The sequence below is a fragment of the Coffea arabica genome, chromosome 9e (assembly GCF_036785885.1).
Source record: "Coffea arabica cultivar ET-39 chromosome 9e, Coffea Arabica ET-39 HiFi, whole genome shotgun sequence".
In the NCBI taxonomy this organism is placed as follows: Eukaryota; Viridiplantae; Streptophyta; class Magnoliopsida; order Gentianales; family Rubiaceae; genus Coffea; species Coffea arabica.
The window spans coordinates 34,146,491-34,165,849 of NC_092327.1; the positions used below are offsets into that span (position 1 = coordinate 34,146,491).

The 19,359-nt window shown below is 32.7% G+C and overlaps 1 protein-coding gene across 1 annotated transcript; it reads right to left on the minus strand.

Moving 5' to 3' along the window:
* Nucleotides 1-5,977: 5,977 nt before the first annotated feature.
* Nucleotides 5,978-18,355, minus strand: LOC113709814 (senescence-induced receptor-like serine/threonine-protein kinase). The gene is made up of 12 exons (XM_072065788.1): nt 18,151-18,355; nt 16,622-17,189; nt 15,253-15,728; nt 14,673-14,811; nt 14,495-14,566; nt 13,834-13,905; nt 12,460-12,540; nt 11,673-11,848; nt 9,314-9,609; nt 7,829-7,955; nt 7,363-7,528; nt 5,978-6,607 (listed from the first exon to the last, which is right to left on the minus strand). Exons 1-12 carry the CDS (start codon nt 18,353-18,355, stop codon nt 6,205-6,207), a joined length of 2,781 nt encoding a protein of 926 aa, XP_071921889.1. The 3' UTR covers nt 5,978-6,204.
* Between the last annotated feature and the right edge of the window lie 1,004 nt (nt 18,356-19,359).

Consider the following 19,359-nt stretch of genomic DNA (forward strand, 5'->3'; position numbering starts at 1 on the left):
TCATGAAATTCAAAATCTTCTGCTATAATAAAGTCAATCTCACTAACAGGAATTGACAGGTTGTCAGCCTGTGCAATAATAAAATCTACTCAAACTAAAAGTAATTTCTGTAGATAGCGGTGAATAGGGTCGAATCCACAGGGACTGAGAGTAATTGTTTCTTTTCAAATTCACAGTGACAATGGGGGTTTTTTATGTCAGGGGTGACAATTTAAGGAATTCAACTAAAAGTAAAATAATAAAAATAAAATAGCCAACTAGAAATTAAATAACAATTTACTAAAATCAAATGAGTGATAATTAAGGATCTAGCCAAGGAATAATTTCAGCAATGGTTCACCTAATTGATCATTGAAACAAAGGCAATTTCAATTATTTACTAATAAATAGGTTATAACTGCCAAACAAGCGATGACAGTCAACCCCTCCTTACTGTGCTGGTGATTAAGGTACGCCTGTTAATCACTACTCTAATTGAGAAATAATCTTAGGTACACCCGTAAGATTTAATTCCCCAATTGCCTTACGTATTAGAGAAGCCCTATTCTAACCAAATAACACACTACCAGGGTTATTTTAGGTTAGCTCGCGTATTTCCCTGACATAAATCCAATCATGCCAGTTATCACTATTTTGAGACAATTAAACAATTACGGATTTAACGTCCCAATTGACAATAGATTATCAAATTAATTAATTATTCGGATCCAAGACAGTCAATTAATTAAACAATCATAAGCACTGTAATCAGAAAATATGCAAATACCAATAAATAAAAGAAAAAATAAAATTAAATCGATCTCACAATTTTAGGCGAGTCAAAGCATCCGTTGCTCCTTGATTAGAAAAAGGGGTTTCGCTCATTATTGATGAAAAAATCCCATGCAAGACTACATAAATAGTTGCGACGTACATTCTCCCAGTCAGGAAGAAGAAACGGTGGAAAACCGAATAATAGAAGAAAAGACTACTCTGTCAAAAAAAAATAATGACCCCTTATTTCTACCCTAAGTGTAACATACGTGGATTCAAAACCACTAAAGGACGAAATTGTCCAAAGCCCAAGAGAAGTCTTCTGCTACTCCCCGTACCTATTAAATTACTAATCTATTCTAATGCTTGGCTCTCATGTGCGGCGGCCCACCAGGAGAGAAACGACTCTAGCCTTTTGTGCTTCTTTTTGAATGTTGTCTTCTGCAAATTACCAAAAAGGACTTGTATCTCCTTGTTCCAAAAATACCCCTGAAGACCTTCCATTTGAATTCTTTCCTGATGACTGTCAAATTGGCCTTGATTGTGATATTTTTGTTCAACTCCCTGAAATAAATGTAAATTACGAAAAGTGAGTAGAATCTAATAATTAATCAACATCAGGTCAGGTAATAGGAAAAATTAATAATAAAATAAATGATAAAATTACAACCTATCAGAAATTAAAGAATAAGAGTCAGGAGAATATTGATTAAAGAATGGGGGATATGTCACCGCATTTGGAGATTGTTTACTGGATTCATTTATTTGAACAATTTGATATTGGGGTTCCATTTCTTGTACTTCAATTCCCTTTTCAACTGCATCTTTAGATTCTTTTTCTTGACACTCATGCAGTTTCATGTCATTTGTCAGGAAAATTGTACTCTCATATTCTTTAAGGTCATTGATGGTCTATGAGAGCAATTCTTCATAAATTGGGGAAATCAATTTACTCATTGTAGATGTCAATTCACGTCTTCCATATTCCATCTCTTTAATCATCCTTTGTGTCTCCTGTTGAAATTGATATTTGTTAGTAGCTATTAATTCAACCATTTCTTCAAGAGACATACCTGACATGGATGATGGCTATCGCTGTTGATATTGATATTGAAAATCGATTGGCTCTGGTGTATAATTAAAGTTGGAGTTGTTCCATCATCCGTGATCATACCCGTTTGAATAAGGGTCATACCACATTTGATATTGAGATAGAAAATCTCCAAAAGTGTCGATTGGAGTACTCAGGCTATCTTAAAATGTGGGGTATATGTCGGTTGAATGATCTGAGACAAAATAACTTTCATAATTTGCAACAGTCAATTGATCATTAGAAAAAGTATGAGTCTCATAACCCCTTCTAGAAATAAAATCCAGTCCATCACCAAAATACAGAAAATTAGCAGCCATAAATAGTTAAAACAAAGAGAAAAAATAGAAATGAAAATAAGATGAATTAAAAAAGAAACAAATTAATCAGGCACCAGTTCCCCGACAACGGCGCCAAAATTTGGTGGCTGTCAAACTATCAAAAATAAAATTTATATCAATACCTACTCCCAAAACTGAACGAGTATAGTGGTGAGTAGGGTCGTCTCCTCAGGGAACTAGTAGATTTATCATACACAGAGAATTTGAAAAATTTTAGAAAGGAAGACAAGAAGAACAAATTAAAGATGTAAGAGTACTGAATTTCCAATCGCAAGAAAGTGCAGTAGTTAAAGAATATAATAAACAATTAATTGAGACAACTTAGTCAAGGAGATAATTTCGGCACCGGCTCATGCAATTAATCACAGATCCCTGGAATAGTTCACACGTTCGTAAATAAATTAGTTCTAGCAATTCAGCAACCGCCAAACTACCAATCTCTCCTTAATTATATGATGGTTCAGAGACACTCTTAAACTACCCCCTTGAAAAATAGATAACGCCAGAGACACTCGAAAGATTTAATCTATTCACAGTTTTAGGAATTAGAGAGACCCAATTCTATTTAACAAACACACATGCGAGTTCATTTAAACTAGATTAACTATTCCTACGACACAGATTAGACTGCTTGCGAGGCAATGAAATTGTGCCGTTTGCCACTAATTTTAAGACAATCAAGTGATATGCACCCCTGTCCTAATTGGCAGTGTACTATTCAAACAATTGAATAACTGACCACATAATCCAATAGATCCAAACAACAATAGGCTATTAAAACAAGAAATAATTAAATACTCACGAATGCAGAATTTAAAATCACGCAGAACAATTAAAAAGATCTCACAATTGTCCGTGCACCAGACCTTGACTATTTCTCAACTAAGTAAAGGAACCTAGCCTTGCCTCATAACGATGATGCAATCCCAGGCTTTAATGTACTTTTGTTGATGAAAAAGAATACAGCGGCTAAAGAGTCTCTAACTCCTGTTTAGAGGGAAAAAGGGAAAAAGATCCAAGATCAAAGATAAAAACTCCTAGTCTATTGCTATCCTATTTAAAGTCTCCCCGCCACACTTTACCAATCGAGAGTTTGTTTCTATAAAGGATAGTTTCGAGAGTTTGTTTCTATAAATGATAGCTTCCTTATTTTTCTCCTTGAGTTGTTGCCAAAGGTATTCTCTGAAGATGTTTCCTAATCCCACGCAATTTCAAAACACGTCTCCCAAGAATAGTTGCAGCTTCTAGGGATAAGTCTCGCGGTCCGTCTTTTGGACGTAATTCTGCGGTCTCTAGCGTGGGCACACTCAAGAATGAATAGTCTTCTGGAATTTGGCCTCTTTTCACCATTTTTGACACCAATCGCCTGCAACTGACACAAATACCAATTATGAGCAGAAACCTATTACTTTGCATAATAAGTGGCCAAAATTGAGACCAAATACCATCAAATAACATACACAATTGTCTCACTATCAATGTGATATATGTGAAATATAAATGTGATTAATAAGATAAAAATGTGATTGAAAAACTATTTGTGATGCAATAAAAAAATTGCAAATAAAAACCTATCCAACAACAATATAACACTCAAGAGACATTGGACTTAAGTAAAATATCATCAGTTTTTTCTTCTAAGAATGCATTAGACTTTTCTTCGAAAGAAAAAAGGCATTTATTAAACATTTCTACAACTTGGGTGACATTTAACCTTTTTTTTTTGGCAAAAAACCTCAGCAGCCACTAAACTATTCGTCAGATCATGTTTTGGCTATCAAACTATTTTTCGTCAATAATTGATCACTAAATAACTTAATCAGTAAACCCGTGACCATTTGATCAATAATTATTTTTAATCTGTGAAATTAGCAGTACACGTGACCAAACGCAGGGGCAATTTTGTCTAGCAACTACGCGATCCTATTCTCCCCTGAATTTCTTTCCTCAAACAATCACCGAATGGAATATTATGTGGAGGAAAAATAGGGACTCAATTAGGAGTCTCAAATCTTCAAACACAAATCAAAGATATTAGCAAGGGTCGTATTTTTCCACTGGGGGATCTGAGCAGTATTTTTCCATTTCCAAAAGTGATGTTCCACTAATAACAATATACATATTAAGAAGGGCCGTACCAGTCCAAGATCATCAGTTAATGTATCCAGCACTTGCTCAACTCCATCGCATCCGGCTGCTATGTATAGAGGAGTCAACCCTGACATCGGTCTAAATACATAGCAGATTCGACTTAATTTTTCCAGTCTGCATCTGGATGGTATCTTAGGAGGACTTCAACCATGGACCTACAATTTTGCCGAACAGCTCTATGGAGCAACCCATTTTCCAGCAATGCATTTTCAATTGAAGAGCGTTTTTCTTCACCCATGAGTTTGTTGACCAGAACATTCAAAAGCATCTTGACCACTGTACACCAGTCATGTTCGACTGAGAACTCTATAGGCCATCTAAATCGCTGGAAGGGAAATGTATCCAAGTTGGAATCTTGTAGACCCAATCTAAACTTCAACTTACTTCTAGGAGGAGCCAACCAATTTCATGTATGAAGTCCGGAGCTTGATTCCTGGCTTCTAAATTTTGGTTGTCTTTCCAATGGTTCCCACGATCATTGAGTTGATCTTTCATATGTTGTTGGATCATACCATTCCCAAAAGCAACATCCCTCATCCTGCAATTTACATTCCAAGACTAAATCCTCTTGTTATAACATCTCCTCTTGTTATGGCTTTAGGAGAGTGCCTAGCATTCTTCGTCTTCTTTTTCGGCTTCTTCGATTTGTGATTGAAGATTTAGGGCTCCCAATTGAGTAAATTAAGGGGAGAATAGGGTCACATAGTTGTTGGATAAAATTGCCCTCGCATTTTGCCACGTGTACTGCTAATTTTACAGATTAAAAGCAATTATAGATCAAATGGTCACGGGTTTATTGATTAAATTATTTAGTGGCCAATTTCTGACGAAAAATAATTTGATGGCTAAAACATGATCTGACGAATAGTTTAGTGGCTGCTGATGTTTTTTGTCCTTTTTTTTTTTTTCTCTTAAGGTAGAGTCCTCAATGAGTAATAGAGTTTCTACCACAAAGAAGTATGCCCAAACATAGAGCCTAGGTTTCCTAGATTGGTGAATTTTTGTGCTCTTGTTTGATGTCTGAAAAATGTTTATCAAGTGTGACATCCCATATTTTTCTGCTTCAATATATTCAGTTCATAGGTTTTAGATCTAGTAAGCTTTAGGCCAAGTGTCATGTTTGAGGGGGAAAAAGGAACGTCTAGTGTTAATTCCTCTTAGATTCACATTTTAGCAAGTAACACTGCATTAGTATGCATGACTAAAGAAGTGGCTAATTTTCATTTAAACAGCTAAACAATCATCTTATCGAAAACTGGTAACAAAAGTAATTTAACAATTGATTAGCTAATCATTATGCATAAGCATTAAAAAAGGACGAGAAATTAAGTGATGATAATAAGGATATAAATGTAGACAACAAAAAAAAGTTTAGGAAGAAATAACTCAAACTAATTAGATTCAATTAATTCCTAAAACTTATAAGCAGTCGAAAGAAAACATTAAGAATTTGCAGGGTGTTTAAACTCTCTTTTGAGATTGATAGCAACTAAAGCCTTGGAAGATATTGTGAGTGGGTTACAAAATTCCAGTTTTTCCCAATCAATGAAGCTGATCAAAGGACTACTATGTAAGGAGGGTGAGTGACTTTTACATTCACTTGATGCATAATCGAGTGAATTAATTAGGAAATTGTCTTTTACCCTATCAGGGACTATCAAAATTATTTAGATTATAATGTTAACATATTCTTCTAATGGCATGAAATTTATCAAATATAAAATACAAAACAGAAAGAGGTAGAGAATATAAGAAATTTAACACAAATGAAATGTAAATGCAATCTCTTCTCTCAGACGTACATAGCAACTGGGCTGCACCACCAATCTCATAGCAGAAAGAGGTAGAGAAGCAATGATCATGAATGACCTATCTTGCACTTGGAGCGGTGTCTATCTCAAGGCCATCATCCTGCGGAAAATCTTCAGCCCTTGATGCTATCTCTTCAGATAGCTCTATTGCCAAACACTGCTTTAGTTCAACAAGTAACTCCATGCCACTCATCCTCTGACTAGCCATTGCCATTGTACACGTCATGGCGGCCTCCAAAAACTTCCAGGCCGAGTTTATGTTGAACTTTCCTTTCAGTTTTGGATCCATAATTTCATGAATGTCTCCCCTTTCTACCCTTTTGTTCACCCATTCAACAATGTGAATATTGACATCATCGGTGCCCTTTATGATGGCTGGTTTTCCAGTGATCAGTTCCAATAAAACGATGCCGAGGCTGTAAACATCACTTTTCTCATTGAACTTGAAGGTGTAGTTATATCTGAAAGCCAATTTAGATGTCATTAAAGGACACCAATGCACATAATATATAGTTTTACTTTGAAGGATACAAAATCTTGAAAAAAAAAAATTCTTAGACAGTTTGGTAGGGATGGAACCCGGATTTTGGTTTAGAGAAGGGGCGAACAGTCAAACACAAACTAATATTCATCATAAAATCTAGATTATAAACTTGAATAAGAATATATAGTTTTACTGAATATTTTTTTACAACTTAGGACGAAAATATTTTGAGAATGGAAAACACAATTTATGAGCCTCTAAAAAATATTATAATATGCTTACATCTTTTTTCATATTGTTTAAAAAATTTCTTAAATTCTAAATGTTCAACTATCGTACTTATTTTTTTGAAACTTTTATGCATAGATATATTATAATGTGGTAAGGCTCATTAAATGCTGCAATAAATATGCAACAAATATTCTTTGGCATTGAAATCGAAAACTGCATCTTTGTCTTTAATTAAATACAAAAGAAGTAGAATTAGAACTTTTTCTTGTAAATGAATATTTAGTTTGTAGCAAAGTTCACCAAGCATAATTTATAGAAGACTCGTACATTGTGTCCACATGCTCAAAATATTTTCATCCTAAGTTGTAAACAACTATTCCAGTTGTATACTTAACGCTGTATATATCAATTAGGAAAAGGATTATTGCAATGATTTGAGAAACCTTTATAGAATGGCAGCTTAGGAAAATAGAAAAATTTAACTTCATATTGAATACATACTCTGGATCTAGGTAACCAGCTGTTCCAGCCACTGCTGTTGTTACATGAGTGTCACTTTCACTTGCAAAAATTCGAGATAAGCCAAAATCAGCAAGCTTAGCCTGCAATTTTTGGTTCAATAGTATATTGGCACTTTTCAAGTCTCTATATGTCAAATATGGGATTCCTTCATTTCATCTGATCTCAACATCGACTTTGAATTTGAACCAGTTAAACAGCAGTTTTGATGGTCTTAACTTGCATAGAGCTTCATTGGGCTGCTCATGATTTATTTGATCGGTTGGAGTTTCACAATGTAATCTTTGTTATTTTCTAAAAATTTATTAAATTTAATGATTTTTTAGATTAACCGTATTTGTGACATGTTTGTTGTATTTTTTTGCATTCTTTTAGATTTCATGGAATAAAAAGTTATATTTTATAAAAAAAAAAAAAGTAGGAAGCATGTACATAGAGGTTAAAATACCTGATAAATGTTGTCTTAAATTTCCGTTCGCCATATACTCACAGATTAGAGCCATAGCTCTTCCTTCAGCGCAATATCCGACAAATGATACCAAGTTTGTGTGATGAATCTTGATCAAGATTTCCACCTTCGTCGATGATATAACAAAGTCCGTTAGAAAAATGAGTAGTAGCAATTCTGACTTTGATTTATATGTCCTCTAGTACAATCTTCCTCTGAACGGGCTAACCTAAGGAATATAAATCACAAGCACGAGAAATTTCCAAAAATCCAAAATCTAATTATGTACTAATAATTTTGCCTCATAGAAAATGTTTGCAAAACCAGTATAATTGTGGACATATCTTTTAGATTACTTTTTCTAAACGTATTTTTTGAAAACTACATTTCTATAATACTTTTTAAATGTGATACATGTGAAAATAAAAATATAATTAAAACATGTATTTAATTTGGGAATCTTAGAAAAATTTTCACAAAACTTCTAGAATACCTATTTCACAACCGATGATTATTTACCATTCGATATAGGTAAGGGATAATTTGAAAAACCTTCCTTGAGGATTCTGACAATTTCATTGCCCTCTTTTGAGGTTTTAAAAATATCACTTACCTCTCATATCAGCAATTTGAGACCCAATGCTTATATCATTAATAGTGAAATGACTCTGCTATCCTTACAATTTAAGATGTTTTACACATATTTGAGGAGAGAAACAATTAAAAGATTTGCTAATTAAATTAACCATAATTTGAAATTAAAAAAACAACTAATTTGCTATATAAAAAGAGAACCAATATAGGGGGGCATTTTTTTAATTAATGTACTTGACAAATAAAATGAATCATATTTGATGTGCATAATAAATAAAAGGATTCAAACATGAAAAAGAATTAAGCCGTTTACAAACTATTAACCATAATTTGATTAAAAATAATTAAGCCATTTAAAAACAAAATTACCCATAATTTTATTATGTTTAAAATTAATTTGGCATTAGAAAAGGGGTCAAATGCTAGACTAGCTTTTTTTATGTTCTTAAAGATCATAAAAAATTGGATGTGAGGAGAATTTGGTTTTCCATTGTCTCTTCTTAATACCATGATGATAACAAGAATCTTAAGGTAAGTCAAAAATTTTGATACAAAATTTGTTACTTTTGGTTGCAAATGATGAAATTTTTTCGTTAATCATGTGTAACGGCCTTATAAATGAAACAATAAGTTAGATTGAATAATTAAATTAACTATTATTATAGGTGAGGAGCACTTTGAAATCAAATGATCTTCTCACACCTAAAATCATTTTTTTTGTTGCTTTTTTTTAATTTGGTAAATTTTTACAAGGAAATAGGTTTCAAGCGAGGTTGGTGATATTTTTGAAATCTTGAGGGATAGCAATGAAATTGTTTGAAACCTGGTAGAGGCTCCTGAAATTATCCCTATAGGTAAAATGGGTAGATAGTGCCAAATTGTCTTGATTACCTCTGATTGAAACTGCTTTTGTCCACGGGTTGCTGATGAAGAAGACAACATTTTTACGGCAACATTGCTGCCATCTTCCAAGCATCCAAGATAAACTATTCCAGAACCTCCCCTACCAATAACTGTCCGAAAGGTGTTGGTAATTTCAATTATCTCAGAGCACTTGAACATTGTACTTTTGGTCTTCAATAGTTGTTCTTTCTTTAGTTCAACGATAGTACCGCCCTCTCCTTGTTCTTTCTTTAGTTCAACGATAGTACCCTCTCCTTGTTCTTTCTTTAGTTCAACACAAGTACCTAATGGGGGCAAATTTTAGACGTCATCAAAATGTTTTCTTTTCCAACTCCACCAAATGGCAAAGATTTTGGATTTTTTTTTTATACATTGTCAAAGTAAGAATTCACGCTAGTGGATTTAAATATATATTGCATTTTTTCTGTACAAATTTAAAATTCACTTTTTGAACATGTGGCATGTATCTATACATGTTAGTGTAAAAAAATTGGTACACTAACAATGTATAAAAGATTAATTTAAAGTTTTATAAAAACCATAATATTTAATAGTATATTAGCCTGTGCCTTAGCACGGTAATTTTTTTTTTGGTTAATTGTGAAGTTGTGCAACTATGAATAATTTAAGAAAAAATATTAATGGTATTCTTATGTATTCATTAATATCACTTTTAGATAATAAATTTATTCTAAGTGTTCAACTATCATACAAATTATTTAGAACTAATACACATGCTTTTACTATAATGTAAGAATACTCGTCAAAACAGTGTAGCAAATTCCAAAACATGAATAGATTTTCTATTGAAATAGTAACTAGATTTTTACAATGATGATAAACCTTGAAGTATGCATTAGTATTTAATTAAGGGATAATTTTAGAAACCTCCCCTGAGGTTTCTAATAATTTCACTTGGCTCCTCTAAGGTTTCAAAAATTACATGTACCTCCCTTGTCCATTTAAAATGACAATACTAACCTTAATATTTTTAATAAAACTCTCTTGTTGCCATGTTTATGCAATACTAACCTTAATACTGAGGATTTTTTTTTTTTTTTACCATTTTCCCTCTTATTCATTTCTCTTATATTTCATTAGAAGTATAGAAGAATTATCAATGTTGTCCCTAATATCTATTCAAATTATGTTAAACTAGTAATATTTTTTTGATAACTTTTAACATTCTCCAATTTTTTTGGTAGCAAAATCAAGGGTAAGTCAACAATGATTAAAAACAAATGGCCCAAAATCACTACCAAATTATGATAGTTCCACCATTAAACTGGTCCATAAATTTTCATTTAAAAAATAGTCCATAAACTTTAAAAGAAACAAAAAAGCACTCTCTATCTTAAAAAGAATTTATATTCCCAGTAAAACACTATGAAATATACCCTATTATAGCAAAAGATTTATTGTTATAGTTGATTATTAAATAACAAATATTAGCATGAAAACTTGATACTCTTTTTGTTTAGAAGAACAAATTGAACTTTGCAAGATAAGGGCATTTTAGAGTATTCATTAAACTTTTTACTCTATTTTAAAGTTTGGTTACCAAAGTGTCAAATCAAAGGAGGTAAGTGTAATTTTTAAAACACCAAGGGAACTAAGTGAAATAGCAAGAAACCTCAAGGGAGGTTTCTGAAATTATCCCTTTAATAAATACAAGATATGCAATAATTCATTTTCTCATGAATGAATATTAATTAGTTTCCAACATGAATGAATATTTAGGTTCTAGCAGTATCAATAAATTTACCTTTGTAACAATTTAAATTACAATAAACAAAGTTACTGCATGTGTATAAAAAAAATTGCAAATTATTAAAATCTTTCTATTATTCTCTTACAGCAAACCCCCCCCCCCCCTCCTCCCCTCCTTTTTTTGTAAACATCCGTTGAAGTTACTTTTTTGGCTGTAGGTTAGGGACAAATTCCTGCTTTGCAATAAATCAAGAAGGTGTTCTAATGGCCTAAGGGTGCTCTAACTCAAAATTTAGTACATTAGGACTTATTGCAGCGACCCAAAAAAAGATTGATACGTTTTCAACAATTGGACCAGAGGGTAAAAAGGCCTCTTTTGTCTTTCCAAACACAATAATTGATAAAATTACCATCCCATTTCAATTTCATACCCCTACAACCAAATTCCTCATAGCCTCATGGGCATTTCTTGTACTACATCATTGTTCCAATGTTTAAGTTAACAAAGATCTCGAATCACTCCTGTCATTGCAATTGGCTATGTTTTGAACCCTCGAATTTTATAAAATTGTATGTCAAACAAAAATATTATGCTTTTGAAAGGAGGAGTAGTGCAATTTTGAACAGTTGAGATATCAAGGAGTACCCTTCGTTGAGGCGGCTTTTATTCTGTGCTTGAAAATCGCTACCCCGATTACTATGCCAAGAAGACATGATATGGTCGGTACAACGATGCTAACGATCAATCTCTGCTTATGAGACTTCTTCTTCTTGCAAGGGCCTGATACACAAAGATCCGGGTTTCCATCCAAACTTGCACAAAAGGAAAAAAAAAAAAAAAATTTAACTGAAAAGAAAAAGAACAAAAATTACATTTTAACCAAAAAACAAATGAGCAAAAATTACTTGTATGTAATTTTTTGTCTCTTTCTGGCATTATCTGGGTATACAATTCCAATTTCCTCCCACTTGAATTTAATTAGATCGATCTATTAGCAAATCTGACTCATTGATACAATCTAAAAACATTATGGGATGCTATGTCTCAAATAAAAGTGAAATATAGTGTTTGTTTATCGGAAAAGTGTGAAGAAATGAATGAAAGTTACTTATTTTTTTCTTCATAGCAGGAATATTGAAACTTTTTCTTGCATTTTCCTGCACTTTGTGTCCTACAAAATTTGCAGGGCTGTGAGGAAAATAACTCACGAAAGTTTGAATAACTGCTATTAACTGTCATTAACTTCTTATATTCTCTCAATATTTTTCTTCGTAACCAAACTTATATAGGAAACTCATTTTCACTTTTCTTTATCTCACTTTCCCATATAACTTTCCTTCTATTCAACCAATGTGTAGTTAAATAAGTCATCCTCTGGAATAGAACAAAAAGAAAAAGGGTCATGGTCTAGAATTTAAAATACCTGAGTGCCAATGCCCCGTTGTTCATTTTATCAAGAAGAAGTGCAGGAACTGAGCCTTCCAGCTTGTTTCCAGATAAGTTACTGCAAGATAAGAGAAAAACACACCTTAACAACTTCTGTTTCTTCCTTTCCTGTCCCCCATCCTTCTCTACAGAAGAAATTGAAATTTATTCTTTTACACAGAGTAACCTAAAATATATTTTTGAACCATAAAGTTTAAATAATGACAATTTAAAACATAAAGCTTCTTTTTCTTTTTTTTTTAAATATTTTTATTTATTTATGCTAATAATATATTATATATTTTTCTTTTGCATAGTCTTAAAGTTGGTATAATATATGTATATTATTTCATTATTAATAATTAATTGAATTTCTAATGATAATTAAAAACTTAATTAAATATCCCTTCAAAATATAAAGACTATATACTTTTTTGTAAACTAAGTTGATCTTTTTTTGGCATTTTAATAGATTATCAATTGAGTTTGAAATTAAGTTGCCATTTTATACACATTATATGAACAACTACATGATTATTAAGGTGCATAGATATTAAAATAAATGCTTTAAAACTACAATATTGGAATGTTAAATTTTAATTGGTAGGAAAGACAACAAAAAATAAAAGATTTTTTTAAAGAATTTAAAAAATTACTTCACATTGGTACTTACCTTAAGAAAACTATATTTCATCTTTTGTTGTCTATCCTTCCAATTAAAATTTAACGTTCTAATATTGTAGTTTTAAAGAATTTATATTTATTTATTGTGATAATAATTTAATGTTTAATATAATATATATAGGATGCCTACTTTATTTTAAATTCAACTGATAACCTATTAAATGGCCTAAAAAAAAGATCAACACATTCCTTATATTTGAAAGGGATATTTAATTAAGTTTGTAATTATCATTAGAAATAAAAATAATAAAACTCATTATCAATTAATTATTAATACTGAAAAATAATAATATATATATTATACCAAATTTAAGACTAACTTTGCAAAAGAAAAGAAACATATGATATATTATTAGCATGAATAAATGAAATAAAAATAAAAATAAAAAGAAGAAAAAGAAGTTTAATTACAACTCATGCTAAAACTCTTAATATCACTATTTAAAATTTAGGAAAATATGATGATTCAAAGTCAAAATATTTGAGACCAAAAGTGCAAAGTCAAAGTTGTTGATTAATAACAATTTGATGATGACCGTTAGTCGTTATTCTATTTCTGATAATTGTCCTAAATCTAACTAAAATCACAAATTTTGGGGATCAGATTTATTTTGAACTAAACATTCGGGCCAAACATTAGGGATCAAAACTACAATTTTTTCTCGAGGCAAATCGTGTAGGAACTTACATTGTTCTTAAGGAAGGCATGTAGGCCAAAAAATCTGGAATTGTTCCAGTCAAGTCATTGTGAGACATGTCCCTGAATAATGATTGTCGATATGAGATAGAAGTACGATATACCTAATTTTTCTTCTGTAGTCTAATTCAGATGCATAAAATGTCCAACTCTAGAATGCAAACATAAGAAGTTTTCTTCCTGCAGCCAACTGGGAACCCTTGTTTAACATAGGAAATAGGTATAACTTACATGATTATTTGCAAAAGAATTCATTGCATAAACGAAACAATTATTTGTATTTGTGGCTTACGTGACTCCAAATCTCCAATAGTAGTTGTACTAGTACCATTTCTAGTAGTTAGCTTATAATCAGGTTAACTCCAATCTAGACCTTTTAACTTTTTTTTTTTCCTGACTGGAATCTTCTTTTGCACTTCCGAAATAATTGTCTTGATGGAATAAGAACTTTCTCCAATACTTTAAAAAAATAAAAATTTCTCCAATATACTCTTTCTAGCAGTTCACAATTTACTTACAACGGTATGAAATTTGACGAAAAGAGAAAATGCCCACAATTATTGTTTCAGAAAAGTGGCAAAAGCAATTGGCCATTTTTATTTTAAAAAAAATAAATGTATGAAATATGACATATGGCAGTAGATATACTTACAAGCTTTGTAGTGAATCAAGTTTAGACAATGAGAATGTGATTTCATCGGCTAACCCACTGAAGGATAGGTTCCTGCATTAATTCAGTTCCGTCAACATGGTTAAATAGCAGAAAAGGATGCAGTCATCTTCACATTCAATTACAAAAAATGAAGTTTGTTGTAGAAACAGAAACTGACATTGAAATGATTCTGTATAAACCCTGATCATTGGTGCTGCAGTCTAGTCCATCCCACCTAAGTTCCTCGGGTACACATGGATCTCCTTGCCAATTTTTCTTTAGACCATACGTTAACCTAATGCTGATCATGGCGTCAACTAGAGTTTGTGGGGGAAAAAAAAAGTTAGAGGGAAAAAAATTTTACAGCTCCTATAGAAGGATACATCGTATGTACACATCATGCAAAAAAAAAAAAAGAAAGAAAGAAGATAGCGTATAAAAGGTCACAACGCCGATGAATCTGTATCTTGATTTTATATAAAATTACACAAAATTATACACGATAAATCGCTATGAGAAAGGGACAATCCTGAAATCAACCAAGAACAAAATTAATGTATATAATTCAGGGCTGTAAAGCATTCAATAGAAACCCTACGAAAATTCTTCATTTTAATGATTACTTTTTCATGTTTTCAATTGTTTTTTTGGTTAAGTATAATTGAACGAACTGTTGTAATTAGCAAAGATCTCCCAATAATTTGTATCATTGAGTATGAAGTATCAAATAAAAAATACGGCTTTAGATTTAAGCGTACCGTCACTTTGATTTGTGGGCAAGATAGGGAATTTCTTGCGGATATAGAACTCTATGGCATTGAGAATTGGAGGAAGTGTAGAATCATTTGTCATATTGATTGAGAATAGTAGGGTATCAGCACCACCCCGAGAGTATGTGCTGTAGATGGTATCTGGACCACTGTCTGGAACAACAGGGTCGGACCAGATTTTATTGTTCACATATATGGCAAACTTCCTGATTTGAGTCGATGGGAGATCTTCCACCTCGAGGAAATGCATGTACAAGTAGAATTGTTGGTTGCGATCAACATTTTGAGACAGCACCAACGAACTTCCATGCGCAGGCCTGACTGCAGTGCTCATGACGATTGGTGAAGGTTTATAGGCGTTGTCAAGATATTCTTCAGTAATGTAAGAAGTTGTGTTAATTGGTTTCCAATCAGGCCGGTAGTCAGGGACTTCCCATATACGATCATAGAAATCATCCCGGTACCTGAAAGAAATTTTAGGAATTCATGCACAACAAAAGTATAACATCTTACTACTAAATTCATAAGACTTAATTAACAAAATTTAGAAACTAAGATTGTAACTCGAAAAAGTTCGTGAAAGAATTAGTTGTCCAAATTATTCAAATGCAAACCTAAATGCCACAAAAATTTTGAGTATCAAACTCGAGTCAAGAATAATTAAGGAAAGCTTCAACAAAAAAAATGTAAAATTAGAAAACAAGAAGGAAAGTTACCAATTTTAACTAAGTTTGAAGAAACCAAATTTTCAGATCTTTTCCTGATCTTCTCAGGTCAAATCCAGTTTTTAACTAAGTTTGACCAGCTCATTGAGAAGGCTTTGACGGGGCAATTGACTGTTCATGGTTCAATCAATTGAATCAGCCAATTCTATCTGAAATTCAAAACACTGTTTAACAACTAAACTAGGCGCCTCTTGTAGTAATACTAGGAATCTATTTTTTCACGTTAATGGGAAAGTTATCTTGTTTTGCTCTGGTCTTGTTTTTGGGGAAAAAAAAAAGATGGGGATTTAGGAGTGATTTGAGGGGTCTGGGTTTCAACTTAAAGTTAACTTCGTATATAATTGAACCTTGTGCAATAGTCTTAAAATCCCGAATTCGAAAAAATGACAATTGAAGAGTTATCCAGTATTAAAAGATAGTGAGAAAGATTCGACTATTTTTTGCCCTTGAATAGACAGGCACCTGAGCTTAGTGTGGTTTTGAACACTGAAAATTCCAAACTACAGAAAATAATAATAGACATGCAGTCCTGAAAATGAAGAATTGGAAAACCATATTAATTTCGTCTAAAATGCAAAGAACAATATTCAAATAATTAATAATAGTCTTACTCATATATAGACCTTATTTACCTCTGGAATTTGTTGCTAATCGTTGAACTTGCACCTTCATCTAACCTTCTGTAGAGGATTAGCGAATCATTATACATAGTATCATAGATGGTGTTGCTCAACTCTCTTATCTCAAGTGCTGAAATAATAGGTGTTCCGGAGCCAACATTGACAAGACAGACGTGTATATAATCTGTAGGAGGATTATGTATGACTTCTTTGATCAGAATCTGAGATGCATTGTCCAGTTTTACTTCATCCCACTCATTTGCATTAAGGTAGAGTTTGAAAAGTGGTGGTTGACTTTTCAAATCATAATTTCCATACATGAAGAATGCTCTAATCAAGTACTTGTTGCCTCCGCCATTTGCTGTTGGTTTTAGCGTGTAGCAACTGCTGTTTCCTTCAGGAAAACTTCTAACAGTTGACAGCAGCTTTTGATAATTTTGAGTTTGAGACAAGAATAAATCAGATATTTTCATGTTTACTCCGCTTTCAACATATTGCGCATCTGATGTATAACTAATTCCAGTTTCGCTGTCTGTATAATCGTTACCATTTTCTATGCCACAGTCGATACTGGTGAAACCTGCAGACAAAAATCAATCATGTCATCGACAAATCTGTGCATTTGGACTGATCTATACAACCGAAATTAGAAACAATGAGCGTGTTTGGATGGGCAGTTTTTTGAAATTTGTTGAAATATCGTAATATTTTTATGATATGATGTATGTGAAATCAAAAGGTGATTAGAGAATATGTTTATGAACAATCAAATACTTTTTTACAAGTTGAAACATATCGAAACAAACCCTTAATGGCTTTGTCCCCAAGCCCTCAGAAAATGAATGTTGCAATCATTCTTTGCTACTCATAATTCGGGTTTAATTAAATCTCTAAATATAAGTACCACACTCCCTCTTTCCCTTGCGCCCTCGTCCCTTTATGATATGGCCACATGAAAGATCTATGCAATCTGGTAGGGGTGATTTGATGGTTTTTTTTTTTTAGAGGTGACAAGGAAGGGTGGAAAATAGGAGGGGTGAGGGGATGGAATGCGAGGGTGGCCAGAGGTGGAGAAAAGAAGCGGGGGGAGAGAGAGTGGAGATCAGAGGGCAGGGTAGAGGTGAGAAGAGGATGGCGCTATCATCAGTTTTAAAATCATTCCCAAAAACACTTGAAAACATTTTTAAAGCACCATATCAAATGGTTTTATAAAACACATATCTAGAGTTAAAGTTTTATGAAAAAATATTCTCAAAAACACCCATCCAAACGAGCTCTTGAATATATCTGTCTGTGCCTGTGTGTGTACCGTCGGTGTAGTTCTCCAAACTTACAGTGCAAGACCAAAATTAACGTACAAAGGCCTAAAATTCTTGACAGAAGTATCTCAGCGGAAACGAAATGGCATATAGTGGAATAACTAAATAGACGCACAATAAATTATTTAGATGTCGCTAAGAATAGTGCCTGACAATGCTTGGAGATGAAGGATAGCTGCTAAGAATATATATATATATGTATATATATATCAAAGGACTTACTGGATCTGCCTGGTATGAGTTCCCTTCGTGCATGTTCCTCAAACTTAAGCTCTTTTTCAGATAAATTGCAACCATTCATGGAAATCAGCGGCCTTTTGCCTTCTCCTGCAGCATGGACTTGCAAACAAGAAAAACATATTACCCAAGAAAGTAAGAAAATCCACACCATTGCTGAAGCCAAAATGGCGATGTTTTGTGAACTCATGACCCTGCCGAACCTGTAGCCAATTGTGTTACAGTTGCAAGAAAAAAGATGGGCTGCCAAGGGTTTAAATTTATAATGTGGTACCAGAAAGACGGTTAGTACTAGGGTTAAAAACAAAAAAACCCCCTGTGATAAACCTAATACACAGAAAAGTCTCCCATGGTTTCAAAATATACAACACGACCCCTCATGCTTTGAACTAAATTGTAAAGGTGACGGAATCCGTTAAACTTAACGGAAATGACATATTGGAACCTAAAAAAAAATTTTTATACCTAATTTTTTATCAAATATACCTATTCTACCCCTTAACTCTCAATTCTCTCTACTTAGAAAATAAAATAAATGATTTTTTGAGCTGTTTTTTTGTTGAATTATATCAGGGTATTTTGGTCATTTTGACCATTTCCGTTAAACTTAACGGATTCCGTCACCTTTACAATTTAGTTCAAAGTATGAGGGGTCGTGTTGTATATTTTGAAACCATGGGGGGCTTTTCTGTGTATTAGGTTTATCACAGGGGGGTTTTTTGTTTTTTACCCTTAGTACTATTTGGACTTGACCTCTTAACATTTATTTTGATGCACTTTGCCGGTCCCTCTGTTAAGCCATATTAGCTTTTATTGTTAATTAAAACAATGTCAGAATTTTCAATTTTGTCCTTATCTCTATTTTCCTCTATATTTCTTCTTCCTGTCCAAGCTTCTCATATCATCCATTTCCAGCAATGCAATTTTTATTTTTTTTGGAAAATAAAAAAGTAAGTTCCCATTATATTATGCTCTGGTAAAGGGGAAAAAAAAAAGAAAATCTAACTATGTGAAGTAAAATCTAACCCTCGACTTGTTCTACTCCTACGTTACGGTCAATACAGGGTTTATATACGTAAATCAAACGTTTTCCATCATGTGTTTTGGTTTGCATCAAATATCTGGACCGCAATTTCTTGTCTATTTTAAACCTGAAATTTGGAAACATTTCAGGAGAAGCAATTTTGCAAGAGT